Genomic DNA, 14,103 nt, shown 5'->3' on the forward strand with positions numbered 1-14,103 from the left:
CTGGAGGACATGGTATGTATAACAATATTTTGTTTCACCTCTTGTGTTGAAAATATGTTATTTCCCTTCCACTGTTTTAAAATTTTCTTTTAAAAGTCCAATTTAAAATTATCTTAAGATTATAACTTTCTCCTTTCTTTTTCAGCCCACTAACACACTATACACATATTCCCTTCATTACACCAAATAGTATTGCTGCCCTTTTATAGTTTTTTTCAGCTGCAAGGTATAAGCCACAGCCAATATTTTACACAATGGATTTCAATGAGAAAAATACACCAGCAAGCTCATGTCCCTCTCACGGGAAAATGATCACGCTGTGATTTTGTGTGTGTGTCTGTAGTTCAGCCTCGGAATGGCACTGATGTCCAACTGACAGCCTAAGACTTACGTGACACCATACAGGAGAGCTTAACATGTAGATGGCTCAGTTATGACACAATCTGCTGCAGCTGCCTGATTTCACAAAGTGGTATTAGATTTCGGACTAAGCCTATATTACTACTGAATAGAAACCCCATCTTCAGTGTTAGTATTGCTAGGATAGCAGTAATAGTATATGTCAGAAGCATAGGGTATTGAATTTACTGTTTTCCATATATGTCAAGTGAAATTCTCATTTTCTCTCAACATTTGAGAAAGGGAGGCTTAGAAGCTGAAGCAAGAGTAGGTAAACATTTGTTTTGGTCAAAGTTCAGTATCTGTTGTTCTTAATAAATTACATTTTAAACAGATGCTTCCCAAGGGTGGAAAAGGGTGCTGAAGGGTACTGCTATCCCTGCTAAGGGTCAAATAAGCCTTTCAGGTACACGTGGTAGACCATGTTTTAGCAGACCACTTTCTGTTATCCAGGAATAACACAGAAAAAAAGTCACTGAATAAAGAAAATGATAGCACGGTCCATGGACCAGATGTTTCTAACAAGGTTCTAAACTTGGCTGCAATGGCTATTGATTAATAAGCTAAACACCTCATCTTCCCACATCCAAGGCAAACCTGATGATACTTTGTTCTAGAGGAAAATGCTTTCAATGTTTTCTCTCAAGTCTGAGATTACCTTTATATACACAAAGCTGTAGGGTCACAAGTCAAAACTGTTGGAAACCACAGGACTACAAGTGCTAGTCCCTTACCACTAAACTAAACAAAATGTATTTATGATATTCCATGCATCATGTCTTACCTAATCTCATTACTTGTGACATAAAAAGTGTCCAATACAGTGCCGTGAGCTTTACGAACCGTTAGATATTGGCAGCACCATATGTAAAGTGCTGGTAGGAACTTGCAGGAATATCTCCACATTTTCAGAATGTTCCTCTGCCAAATCAGAATGAGCACATAGCAACATTCACATTTGCCCTCCATTCACTTCTGTGATTGCCTGCATTTACTGCAGTTGCTGGGGTTGAAACGAGATGATCTTTAACGTCCCTTCCAACCCAAACCATTCTATGATTCTATGATCCTAAGACGTGAGATAACTTACAGGTAAATATATAGATCTATTCTACACCTGTCCAGTTTTTGCTGCATTTCCTAAAGCCTTTTGTAAAAAAATACATGTATTGCCTTCTAATGTACTTAACTGCACTTGTAAAAATGCATCAAGTCTTCCAGCAAAACATTTTGACTAGTACAGAGGGTAAAATGTTTCTGTGAGAGAAGGCTGAGTGTACTTTATTACCAATTACCCTGACAGTGGAAATTATAGTTTTGGTTTACTAATGTGTCTGCTTTTCTTCCAGTAATGATTCAGTATTTTTCATTTTAACTAACAAAATGCTTCCTTATCTGAATTTTAGTAAAGTAATTGCTTCCTGACAAAGAAAACAACTACTTCCTAAATTTTAAAAGGTAGTACTCTGGCAGTCTTACACTTTGGCTGAGATGCTATTAACACTAAGATAGGTGCTGTCTAATACTTTGGTTTATTTCTGCCTATATCTCTTCATTAAGCATTAAGTCCATGTAAAATGTTAAAATTATCAAACACAGATGTGAGTAAAGCCTGTTTCAGGAAGCAAAATTATTTCTTCCCAAAAAAGAGAAGAGTAATTTTAATTTCTGTATATTTTATTGTAACTTGTTCCTTAGAAGAAACACTGTATTGTTACACTTTAAACAATAAAAAATCAAAATACTTTTACAGCTCTTTCTTTGGTTTACAGGAATTTTTAGTACTTCAGAGTTAAAACAGTAAAGGAAGAAAAACTGCTGGCTTTTTCCACATACTGAAACTAATATATACCCCTAAAGTTTGATACTTAGGAAGAAGATATGATACTCCTAATTTGATACTTGTGAATCTGTTCTGTGTGAAACAGGTATATTCTTCATAAAGAACTGTGGAATATAAAACCAATAAATATGTGAAGAATGTCCTTTACGAATTACAGCAACAATTGCAGGAAGCCCCAATATGGAAAGCTCATTTATGCTTTTTCGACTCTACTGCACTGTGAACTGGGGTGTACAATAGAATAAAATCATTTATCAAATAGCGATACGTAATTTCCTTTTGCAATGGATAGGCACAGAAGAATGGATCATGGGGCAAGGCAAATCAGTAACTATCTTTAGATGAATTCTTTGGGTTGATGTTACAATAGCTGGAAACATGGGTCTTTGTCTTGGTTCACATGTATGCTTTTGACTTCTGAGATTCTCAGGACATATATAGGCTCTCAGCAGGCATGGTGCCTCTTCCTAATTTGTTGCTTCATACTTCAGCAGAAAATGTGAGGCACAATATTACCTTTAGCATGGAACATGTGCATTGAACTAGGAGCTACCTTGTTGAGAAATGAGTCCTAATCATTCTTGGAGAATTTAGAAGAGAAGCAACTTCTTAAGACTAGACCCATATCCATACATCTTTTAAAGTAATTTATAAACTCTTTGGTCAGCTACTCAATTTGTAAATATGGTTCTGCTAATGTTGAACTGGCTTTCTTGCATGTATTATTTACAACAGCTTCTATTTCTGTCTGCTGTGTGGAGGAAGCAGTGAAAATAACTTAATTACAGACTCCCAACTGTCTTGAGATGGATCATAAGCAAGCAGTTTTCTGAAGATCTTTGATCTTTATTTAAAATGTAAATGCATATTCAACTTTAACAAACTGAAATTATACATGAAATCTATCTCTTGAGCAAACTATCTTTTAGAACATTTTAATGGAGAGAGACTAACAGAAAGCGAACATTGCTGAAGCTTCATTGTCTTTGAACTCAGGCTAATAGTAAAGAAAGAGATCGTTTTATTAGGAAAAAAAATATAAGCCATTTACTCTCCACTAAAAAAATCCAACCCTTCAAGTATGAATAATAATAACTAATTATTTTTTCTGAGATTATGTTAAAACTAAAAAGAAAAAATCGATTATAATACCTTGTTCTTTTTACACACCTGTGGTGGCCCACTCAGCAGCAGCCTCCTTGGGTGAAAGCTGTCCATTCTGCCCTCATTTCTATTGTTGTAGTCCATATGGATTGGCTTGGGAACTGTCCACTGGCGGTAGTATAGGGACTGCTCCGTGCAAGTCATCATCTTACTCATAAGAGGACGAAAAGAACTTGCCCACATAACAGAATGATAAGGCAAGAGGGAAGATGATTTGGGAAGTCCACTACTGTCCGTAGAAGTAATAATGTCATAAACCAGTTTGGGCAGGAAAACTATGGGAGGCTGTTTTGATGCTTTGGTCATGGAACACTGAGAGGTCTGTAGCATGAAGGAGTTGTGAGTAGGTGCAGAGGAGGAAGAAGAGGAGGAGAAAGGTGAGGAAGATGATGAGGTGTTGGAAATTTGGGTGCTTTTTATGTTTTGTTTCATATCCAGCTGTTCAGTTACCAGTGGCAAGTGTTTGCTGATTGTTGTTTGTGCCCCCTTGTCTACTCTTTGCTTCTGCCTTTCATAGTTATTTGCAGCTTCTTCATTGCTGTTGCTTAGGACTTGGTGGGGGGACTTTGTTGTATCCCCTGCTGCTATTAAAGGAGGAGATGACTCACTGCAGGATGCTGTAACTAAAAGAAAATTTTTATTGCAACACAGTGCAACTATCTCTGCTAGTCAATACCATAGTTAAACAAAACAAATAGAAATTATTCAGATAGAGTATCCATCAATGTAACTCCTGTTCTTGCTTTCACCTTTCTTGTACAGGAATTCATAATGGGACTAGTTTGAAGTATTCATCTCAATGTAGAAAACGGCTTTTAAAGTACTGAAACATAGGAAAGATGTCACTGATTGTTCTGTCCTTTACTTCTCTCATCATTCCTTGCTTAAGGTGTTCACTGGATATTTCATCACTCAAAACAAACACAAAGTTATTGAAACCATCATTTAAAAGAGTGTAAGAAAATAAGTATTCACAGGCTGTTACCTCATCAGACTACAGAAATGTCTATACAGACTGACATCTAGAAACAGTCCTCTGGGTCAGCTCTGATCTCGCACTCGTGTGTCTGCATCACTGCAGCACTTAATCTGATCTGGTAAAACCTGGTGCTCAAGTCTCTGGTGCTGCATAAAGCATTAATGCATTCATAAAGCGTTTGATCAGCTCAGAGCACATACTGAATTCAAAAAAGCTGGCCTTGAATATGCAATGTAGATGTACCCAACAGCTAATTGATGATTTTTTGAAAGTGTTGTATTTTTACCTTATATGTTCTAACTTCTGAGATTTCTTGAAAGTTTAAGACCTTGCCTTAAGTGACTTCAAGCATCTTTAATGCTTAGTGAATTCCAAAAAGGAGATGCAGATACTTCTCAGTCTTCAGAGTAGACTGAGAACTGGTTGAGGAATCAGTCTCCACATGGTGCTACGAATATCTGACTGAAGCTGAACATAGATAAAACCAGCCTTTCTCTTATGGTGAAAACAACAGTGTTGGTTCTCAAAAAAAACCCCAACATTTTGAAGTAATAAAAGTCTGTAGTTTCTCTAGAGTATACAGTAATATATACTCTAGCCGCATATAATCTAAAGTAGCCAGTAAAGGACATTAGCAATAAATACATAAACAGTGCTGGCAATATGGATGGTTTCAAGTAAAACCACTGTGACGTCCCTCAAAATACTGGCATCCAAGAGCACAGGAAAAAAAAGGAAAAAAGATTTCCTTAACCAGAGGCAAATTGAGGCCACAAAGCCACAGGTAGGCCACATGGACACTGTGGAACTGATGAGCAGCCCAACTTTAAAGAAGAAAAAAAACGTTTAGAAAATTAAAATATCGATGAAGCTTATCCAAATATTTTCAAGTTTATTTCCTTTTGTAACCACCACTGTGCCTGTAGAAAAGAAACCCTTCGGCCAAATATGTATTCTACTATGTTGAAAACTATAATTGATCAGAAAGAATTTACTGTCACTGACAAAACTATGATGTTTGAAAAAGCTGCATGAGATTGTGACTTCTAGGAAGTTACGGTATTTTTCATGCTTTTTATTAAGGTTCTTAATATTACCTGCATAAAAAACATGTGAAGAAATTTATCAGGCAAAAGAGCTGTAGTAGTTCTCACATCACCTCATGCTTCCTACATGAGTTTACAGATTAAAAAGGAACCAAAGATTTAAAAATTATCCACCTCCAAAAGTGCTTTCAAGCAGTGCAAAGTCAATGAGTGTAATTCCAGAGCAAAACCAACAAGGTAAAAACACCCATGAGAATGGCTGCTACTTCTTCTCCTTCAGGTTTTCAAAACCTTTTTAAAAAATGTGAAGCACGTTTTCTTTTTCAGAAATTGTGATAGCTTCAGTGAACACACTCAGCCACCACAGTACTAACTGAGGATTCATACCTCAGTGGCATTAAAGAGGTGCCTAGTTGAGGCACCCAACCCTATGTTTATTTTTCAAGCAAGAGAAGATCTTATTTCTTATATTTCAAAAGTCTGATCCTTTTTTCCCCCAAAATTATCTTTAGTGATCCCATTAAAATAGGCCTTACCAAACTCTAGTAATTTATACCTTTAATTATTTATCTAATAAGATGAATAAAAGGTCTCTTTTATGTCCTAACTGTAATTTAACAGAGAATATTTTAAGGTCTTACTGGAAGCTTTTGAAGACAGAGATGAAGATGCAGAGTCATGGGAACGAGATCTTTCTCTTTTCATGGGACTTCTCTTTTCTGAAGTAGAACCTGTTGCATGAATGGTAGTAAGGGAAAACAAAACCAAAATATAACGTAAGTAAGCCTGTGAGAAGGCACAGCTACATTGTCAAAGTAGGGGAAAGTACACTAGAGTTTGCATGGGTTTTGACCTCATTCTGACAGTTTTCAATACGGAGAGTACCTCTTCATACCATGCAATATTGAATCAGCTTATGGTCTATTCTAACTATGCTGAGCTGCAATAGCTTCACAAAACCAATGACGCAGCCAGGACCTAGTAATTTCTAGGCATATCTCAACCATGTTTCTTCTTTCTACCCAAGTCTCACTTTCCTCACTAATCCAGCGTCAGGGAAACCAAGAGGCAGCAAGCTCTATTTTGTCAGTAGGTTATGAAATTACCTCCTATCCCACACGCTACAGCTTTATGGACAGATTATATCTCAGATTTTGATGACAAAAATCCAAATTTGGATGGCCACCAAGGATATTCACTTGAAGTTCCTAGCTTACGCTTTTAGAAGGATTTTCTGAATAGTTTTACCATAGTAAACAGAGACATAAGCACTGCCAGCAAAATTTAGATTATAGACTTATCTCAGGTTCTGAATAGTTCTGAATTGGACTCTGAAGGAGCATACTATACTTTATGGACTAGGAAAACAGCTTTACAATTTAAGCTCAGATCACATACAGTCTCGGCGTACTTTAACTGAATGGACAGAAGTACTCATCACATCTAAATAGGCCTCTATTGTAGACAGTCTCAGTATAACCTCAGTTATTTCATTCCTTTATGTAAAGTAAATATTTTATTAAAGTGAGTATTTTTGTTCTTGTTCTGTTATCCTTATTATCAGCGAGTAAGAACTTAATAGGTGAACAGTAACCAGCTCTCCCTCATAGTATAGAAAAGGAAATGAAGAAGGAAGGCAAGCAGTTTCAGACTTAAACAACCTACAGGGATAAAAATCCCTTGTTTTCCACAGTTACAAGGCACAATAGACAGTAAAGAAAACTGTAAAGAACTTAATGATAACTGATAAGTCCCATCAACTATCACTCAGAAAAGAAAAACCAAACCCAACAGTTCCTGGATAAATTATTGTTATTTGTTTAGACATTTATATAACCTTAATTGCTCTCTCAAGAAGTAATAAGCTCACCAAACCTACAGGGTCAATCTGAGTTCATTTCAAAGAGTACTCAGAAGTTGCTATGTTCAGATACATTTTCTAGTTAATACCTTATAAACTAGACACTACTCAGTTGTACTATATAGCTTCCTTGGGAGGAATCTTCATCACTGTCAGTATGTAAACATAAGTTCAACAGCACGAGTCAGGGTCAGTTTAGGTGGAGCTGCCCATGCTGTGAAGGGGGGGATATAGTAACTGCTTCCCAGATGTCAAACCACAAGCGTCGGTGATGCAGGGAGGGCAGCCCAGTACCCTGAACATGAGCATCACTAGATGTACGCACTCTAGCTCCACTTTGTGGCTGCTAGAACACACAGGCTAAAGCAGGGAGGGCGGGAGGAAGAGGAAAGAAGGGAACCAAAAACCAGGGAGAGAGAACAGACGCAGCAGCAGGACTGCAAGAGGTTAAAATGCTGCAGCAGCAGCAGTCCCTGGGCTGGGAGGGTGAGAAGATACAGGTTCAATGAGATGAAGTAAAACTGAGGAGCAGAGCTCACTCAGTAGGGCTAACTTCAGAATCCCTCACCAAATAAGTATCCACACAATCCTGCTTCTTCTAATAACAACTCAATCATTTTACAGCTTCTTTTATTATCTACTACTAATAATACCTTCTGTCGCTACTTCTTCATCTTCATTATCAGTGCTGCTTAGTTTCTCTGGGTCACTTTCTAATACATCATTCACAACTGCTTTCTCTTTGTGAACTTCTGAGCTCACAAAGTATGCTGCCAAACCAAGTTCTTGCTCCAAGGTTGTCCTTACCAAAGAAGATGAATTTATTAAACGTAGGTCACAGTATCTCAGTGATCTGGAGAGAAACAAGAGGGGCTCTTATGAAAACTCACTATAAACTACTTGCTTATTTTTTTTATAAACACAGACAAAGGGAAATTTTTTCATGATCTGCTTAAACTAGAGATGAGATAGAACACAGTGTATCTTCTGTATTTAATAAATTTACCACTGTGGTACATGCATTTTTCTTAATCCTGTAAGGCACCTTAATCTAGTGCACTGAACATTAGCATCACCATAAATAAAACCAGAATCATTTGGGTTCTAAGCCTAACATACGGGATAGGATTCAACTGAACATACAAAAGCATTTAGTGCCCCAGGGCATCCTGTCTGGCTTGCAGCTGCCATTCCAGAAGACACTGATATCTCCATACATCCTGTAGCATATATACCAGCATCATGCAGATGTTTCAGCTACCTTAAGATACCTAAAGTAGTTACACATTTTTTACATGCCCTTATACTTTACTCTAAATCAGGACTCCCATAATATTTTCTGAATTCTTTATATCTTGCTATAAACAGGAGGTTATTATTACTAATATGGGGTTTGTATTTATGACATAAAACCTGCCAAAAAATGGAAAAGAAACATCTTGAAGTTGAAACCTGTTTTCCTCTCCCACGAGTAATTACACAGTTAATCTTTAGCCATTTGGTAAGAAATGAATAAAAAACTGCCACTGAGAAAATACTGGATCTTCTTACCTTGGCAAAGACTCCCCTTGTGGATCCATACCACTAAATATCAATATACAAGGCAAACCTTCCAATTCCAAATAGGTCTGTGGCCTCCAATCTACATCTTCAATTTTCTGCCAGACCTGTATAAGGTAAGAAACATTGTTGGACATATCTATATGGCATAAATAAAACCCCAGAAATACATTCTCTTATCATCCATTATATGGATCAGGCTGTACAGTGATGGATGTTCCACCAAGGGAACCCACAGAGCAAATTTCAACATAGGCAGATTGCACAATTCCTGTAGGATTACAGGGAGCAATATACTTGCTGTAAATCTGAGGAGACTGGGACATTATGTTCCAGCCTGAAAAGCCTCCCAGCTTCCCAGCTACACAGCACTGAGGCCATGGCACAGATGTGTAAAGTGGATATGGTACAATGGACTGTAAAGCTGAATAAGAGCTTCTGGGGGAGAGAAGAGCACAGGTTGCTGCTTGTGGCAGATAACATATGGATGTCTCAGTCCAAGGAAGAAAAGCAGCTAGGAACAAGACTTTTTTCACCTTAGAGGAATAGAGGAAAGTTGGAAGTGTTCAACATACACATACCACTGTCCTCACTTGCTACTTTCTGAAGTTTCCTGCTCTCCAAAGCTATCTCCCCCAAAGCTATCAGCTTTCCTGATAACTTGATGAGAAGTTTGATAAGTAGATCTATAGTTTGACTGCTTAGCATTGGGCTGTGCTGCTTTACTCACATCAGTCAGCCTTGTTTTGCTGTAAGACTGATCTACAGAAAAGAAGTACACAATAGGACCAACAGTACGACAATTCAGCCTCTGACATTTGTATAGTTATGCATGTTAGAGAAGATAATCAGGATGTGATTCAGAATACTGATTTTTCAGAATAAGTTATGCCTCATTTATAGCAGAATGAGATCAGCATTTGGCTCTGGATCTCAAATGACTTCACCTGACATGCATTGAATCAGACACAGTACAGAGTATGCCATAGATTACATTGCCCTATAATCAAATACATTTTTGCATTGGTGATCAGATGATGGTATTTTTATGAAAAGCAAGGGAGTATCATAGGCTTTTGTTAAACAGACAACCCATGACCCTGGACCTAAAGGATATAAATTAATCCATAAATCCACACATGGTCCAGAAAGCATAAAATTCTAAGCTGTGAATTACAGGGTGCTCTGGGACCCATAACTCGTATCGTTGACTTGGTGCCTTCATGCCACCTGCTAGTGGCAAGAACAATGTAACTCCCAACTGGTCCCTGATGAAAATCTTTTTGCACTATGATGGTTTTGTAAGAAAATTCTGATAAAAGTGTGGCAGTTTTATTTGGCTTTTTTCCTTATTGCATATGGTTCCTGCAGATAAAACCAGTTCAACTGTTTGGGAGGATTGCTGATGGAAGTTGAGTTCTAGCCACAGTAGTTAATACTCCACTGTGTATTATCCAGAGGTAGAACAGTAGAGGTGTCACAGAGGATATGCCTAAAAGAAAAAGTCATGCTTCTTATGGTAGTTTTTATTTCTGCTAGCAAGACCCACACTTCAGCTCATGACCATAACTCTCACCAGTAAATCTCCCCACCTCCCCACCTAATGAAGTTTTCCAGTATATGTCATTCTGCACATTACCTTTAGTTGCTCCACAAAGTGCTTCCCTATTGTGATTCCAGAATTAGGACTTCCCAAGATTATTTCAAAGTTATCTTCAAGGGCTAGTCTTTCCCTTACATTATACAGACGTTCATATGCCACTGCAGCCAGCGGAGTACATGGAATTCTCAACACTACCATGAGGCCATGACCACTGGGGCATTGTCTTGAAGAGTTTATGAGGTTCTGGGTGATTTCCAGAGTTTCAACTGAGGTGTAATTCTTCATTTGAGAAAGACCACACACTGCCATCATAGCTGCAGAGTAGTGTTGTACGAGGACAAAAGTCCTTATTACTGCACTGTGTAATCTGGGGAACCTGAAATAAATGGCAAATTAAATAGGGAAGTATTAAAAGCTAAAGTGAGAAGGCCATTTTTTACAAAATATAGCAAACTCAGGATTTTCTCCTGTAAAGAATCCTTCATATCTACTACAAAACAGACTCTCACCAAACCGTAGTTGGATATACTTTACAGGGCATCATTTCACAATCAGGATTGATATTGTCTCTCCATTTCTTAGTAAAGATGTGCTAAACAAGTAGTCCAGTAAGGTTACATCACTTTAAACTACCAAGGCTTTACTGCTGTTATAAAATTAATCACAAAATAATTGCTAAGGCACTCAGTAATAACATCAATCAAAATTATATTCTTTTATCAATGAAAATAATATTCTTCATTATGTGTTATTCTTCAGGGCTGTGAGGAGGGACGGTGTGTTTCTCTTGTTTTTTTATTGAAGCCCTGAACCAACTTATTGTTGTTTCCAAGAGGACTGAATACATAAGCAGCAACCAGTGAGCACTCCAAGTTCCCAAGCCCAGATACACCCTGTCTCAATCCCCAATCTATGGAAGGAAGAGAGATAGATATATATTAGCTTCCCATGCTCTGATTTTCACAGAAATAAAGCCTATATGCACAGTAGAAAGAGGAACTATGGCTTGCTCAGAGAAGTGCCTGATGTGTGATCAGAACTCCAAGACATCCTGTAGCAAGCCCCAGCAGTTAAGTGTGGATGCGCTTAGTCTCCCAGTTAGCAGTACAAATTCACAAGATTCTTCTTGTATCATCTCATTCTTCTTACAGATCCCAAAGAGTTCAACCACAGCTGCAGGCACACACATAATGTGTCACTACTCTTCCATAGGGATTCTAGACTTGCTCCACAGGGACCTAGGAAAACTGATGATGTATTCTCGAGCTCTGAAGATTTTGTCACTGATTTAAGTGTACAAACCACAACCTACTTCTCTTTGTGGTCCAAGTGCAGTATACACAAATTCTGTATATCAAAATCAGCCAGGGTCAGTAAGTGTTAACACTGGACAATGTAGTAAACAATTTAAAATTACATAATAATGCCATGTCAGATTATTCTAATATAGAAGTAGCTACTGGCCACAGCAAGAACACACTCTAAATTAAGCTAAACAGTGTGCATGTTCACAGTAAGAGGCAGCCCAGACTGAATAGATTACAGGCCAAATACATACAAAAAAGGTGGAAGAAGAAAATAAGAACAGGTGAAATGCCCTTCCATATACTGCTGATTTTTGGGACAGTGAGAAAAAACAAAACAAAACAAAACAAAACAAAACAAGAAATAAAGGAGGGCACTATACCTCTTTCCCACAGCCATGACCATTGCTTCAAAAGAGCTGTCATACCGAAGCAGTGGAATATTATGCCCGGAGAGGGTGGACTCAATGAATTCTGACAGTCCAAAATATTTCTTGTTTTCATGGTATAAATCTACACCCTAAAGCAAATGAAGTAATAAAAATATAAAGGTACAGTCTAATGATTATTAATTAAAATTGATTAACCATTTGTATGTGATGTTTTTGCAATCACATTCTTTAATAAGCATACATCTACTTGGACATATGAAAACAAGGAAGGAAACAGAATTAGGTTTTTTGAGAGAACAGATGTTTGGTCCAATTTTTTCTTGTTCTTTTCTCTCTTTCTCTCTCCCCACATACATATACACAGACAGAACAGCTATGTATGGAATAAATATGCACACATATGAAGAAAATCCATGTATGTACATATATTTGTGTAGTAATGCACTAAAGAAAGATTTTCAGATGGTTTCCATTTATGTAGCTCAAAGATTTTTAGCAGAGCTACTACAGTTTACAGGAAATATTAGAGGAATAAAGAAAAAAAGCAAGAAATGACAGGATAAGCAAAGGGTAAAAGAACTTGCCACAGACTGAACAAGAAAAAGATGCCATGCAAATTTCATTCTTGTTTACAAAAATCATGGGGCCTCGACAGTTTTGTCAAGTATGTAAATATAAAATTACTTATGAAAAGCTCACAAAAGCACCTTAAAGCATCCATCTTACATTGCTGTAGGAAGAAGGCCAGTGGATCTCATTGTAAGGGCTGATATGAGTATGCTGTGTCTGCAGCGCATAGGGGAAGGAAGTCACATGGAGGGTCACAATATTTGGCGCCTCTTTCACCTCCCTGCAGTTCAACAGTCTATCAACAAGTCCTGTAGACAGTTCTGTTTGAGGATAAAGGCTATGCATAGCACTGCAAAAAAGAAATCCAAAACTCTTCAAAGTGACCAGCACAAGGGAACATTTGTGTCAGTGGAATAGCTTTAACCTGGATGTGAAATTGAAGTTAAACGTGTACAAGGAACTTAAGGGATCTATTCTTTGTCCTGCTTTAGTTGCATAGAGAGATTAGAAATTAAATGCAAATCATTTCACTACAGCTGAAAATTTATGTAAGTCTGATAAAGTCCCTAGCTAGCAAATTACCAGTCCCTTAAAGCTATCGGAATATGAGAGATGAACGATGAAAGGAAGCTGATGTTTTGGTAGTTACCAATAGACACATAGTCCTGTAGTAACTTTGGCTAGATTGTTAGTGCTGCCCTTAAGAAAACTTAATTCTTAGCTACAAAAATCAAGATAGAAAGTGACAGACAGCAAGTCAGTATGACAGAAAAATGAGGGAAACTACCTGTGATAGAGCTATGTTGAAAGGCAAAATAGTTATTGCTAGGGTAAATGCCAGTATCATGGAACACCCAGCCAATGTCTCTGTTGTGACTATGTGGGCAATCCCAGACAATTATGCTCCTCTTTTAGGCATCTAATTCAACTGAATTCAATTAGATAGCATAAATCCTGCTGTGCAGAATAATCACTTAAATATTTGTCGCATACTTTTATTAGATAAGAGGAAAAAATATCAGAGTTAAGCAGCAATACAGGTACTTGCCTATCACTCAAGGATGTTATATGAATATATGTCACAGCCCTTAAGGCTGTGACAGCTGTAAAAGGTCATGTAAGTTCCTAAGATACAGAGGAGTTGAACAAGAAACACTCACATGAAAAACCACAATTCTGGTGAAAACTGAAATTCTTAACCAGTGTGAAAGACAAGACCTTGTTATTTCAGTCACAAGAAAGATTCCATAGTTTTGGGCTTCAAAAACACTACTGTGCTCCCAAAGCTGGAATATGCTGGTGTTTCCAGAGTTCAGTATGTTCTCCAAGCTCCATAGTGCCACAGGAGCAAGAAAAGAAAAGCAACACAACTCCTCAGCAGG

At 37.6% G+C, this 14,103-nt stretch overlaps 1 protein-coding gene across 2 annotated transcripts in view; it reads right to left on the minus strand.

Annotated features, from left to right (window-relative positions):
* Window positions 1-14,103, minus strand: part of GREB1 (growth regulation by estrogen in breast cancer 1) — a 49,625-nt gene that overhangs the window by 13,039 nt on the left and 22,483 nt on the right. The window contains exons 15-21 of one of the 2 annotated variants that reach the window (XM_010015841.1): window positions 12,878-13,070; window positions 12,143-12,279; window positions 10,492-10,831; window positions 8,844-8,959; window positions 7,946-8,145; window positions 6,073-6,162; window positions 3,413-4,029 (exon numbers count right to left, since the gene is read on the minus strand). In XM_010015841.1, coding sequence (XP_010014143.1) covers window positions 3,413-4,029; window positions 6,073-6,162; window positions 7,946-8,145; window positions 8,844-8,959; window positions 10,492-10,831; window positions 12,143-12,279; window positions 12,878-13,070 — 1,693 coding nt within the window. Of the gene's footprint in view, window positions 1-3,412; window positions 4,030-6,050; window positions 6,163-7,945; window positions 8,146-8,843; window positions 8,960-10,491; window positions 10,832-12,142; window positions 12,280-12,877; window positions 13,071-14,103 lie in introns of both variants that reach the window. The other variant, XM_010015840.1, reaches the window with a different exon arrangement.

Source organism: Nestor notabilis, unplaced genomic scaffold (genome assembly GCF_000696875.1).
Source record: "Nestor notabilis isolate BGI_N333 unplaced genomic scaffold, ASM69687v1 scaffold2186, whole genome shotgun sequence".
Taxonomy (NCBI): domain Eukaryota; kingdom Metazoa; phylum Chordata; class Aves; order Psittaciformes; family Psittacidae; genus Nestor; species Nestor notabilis.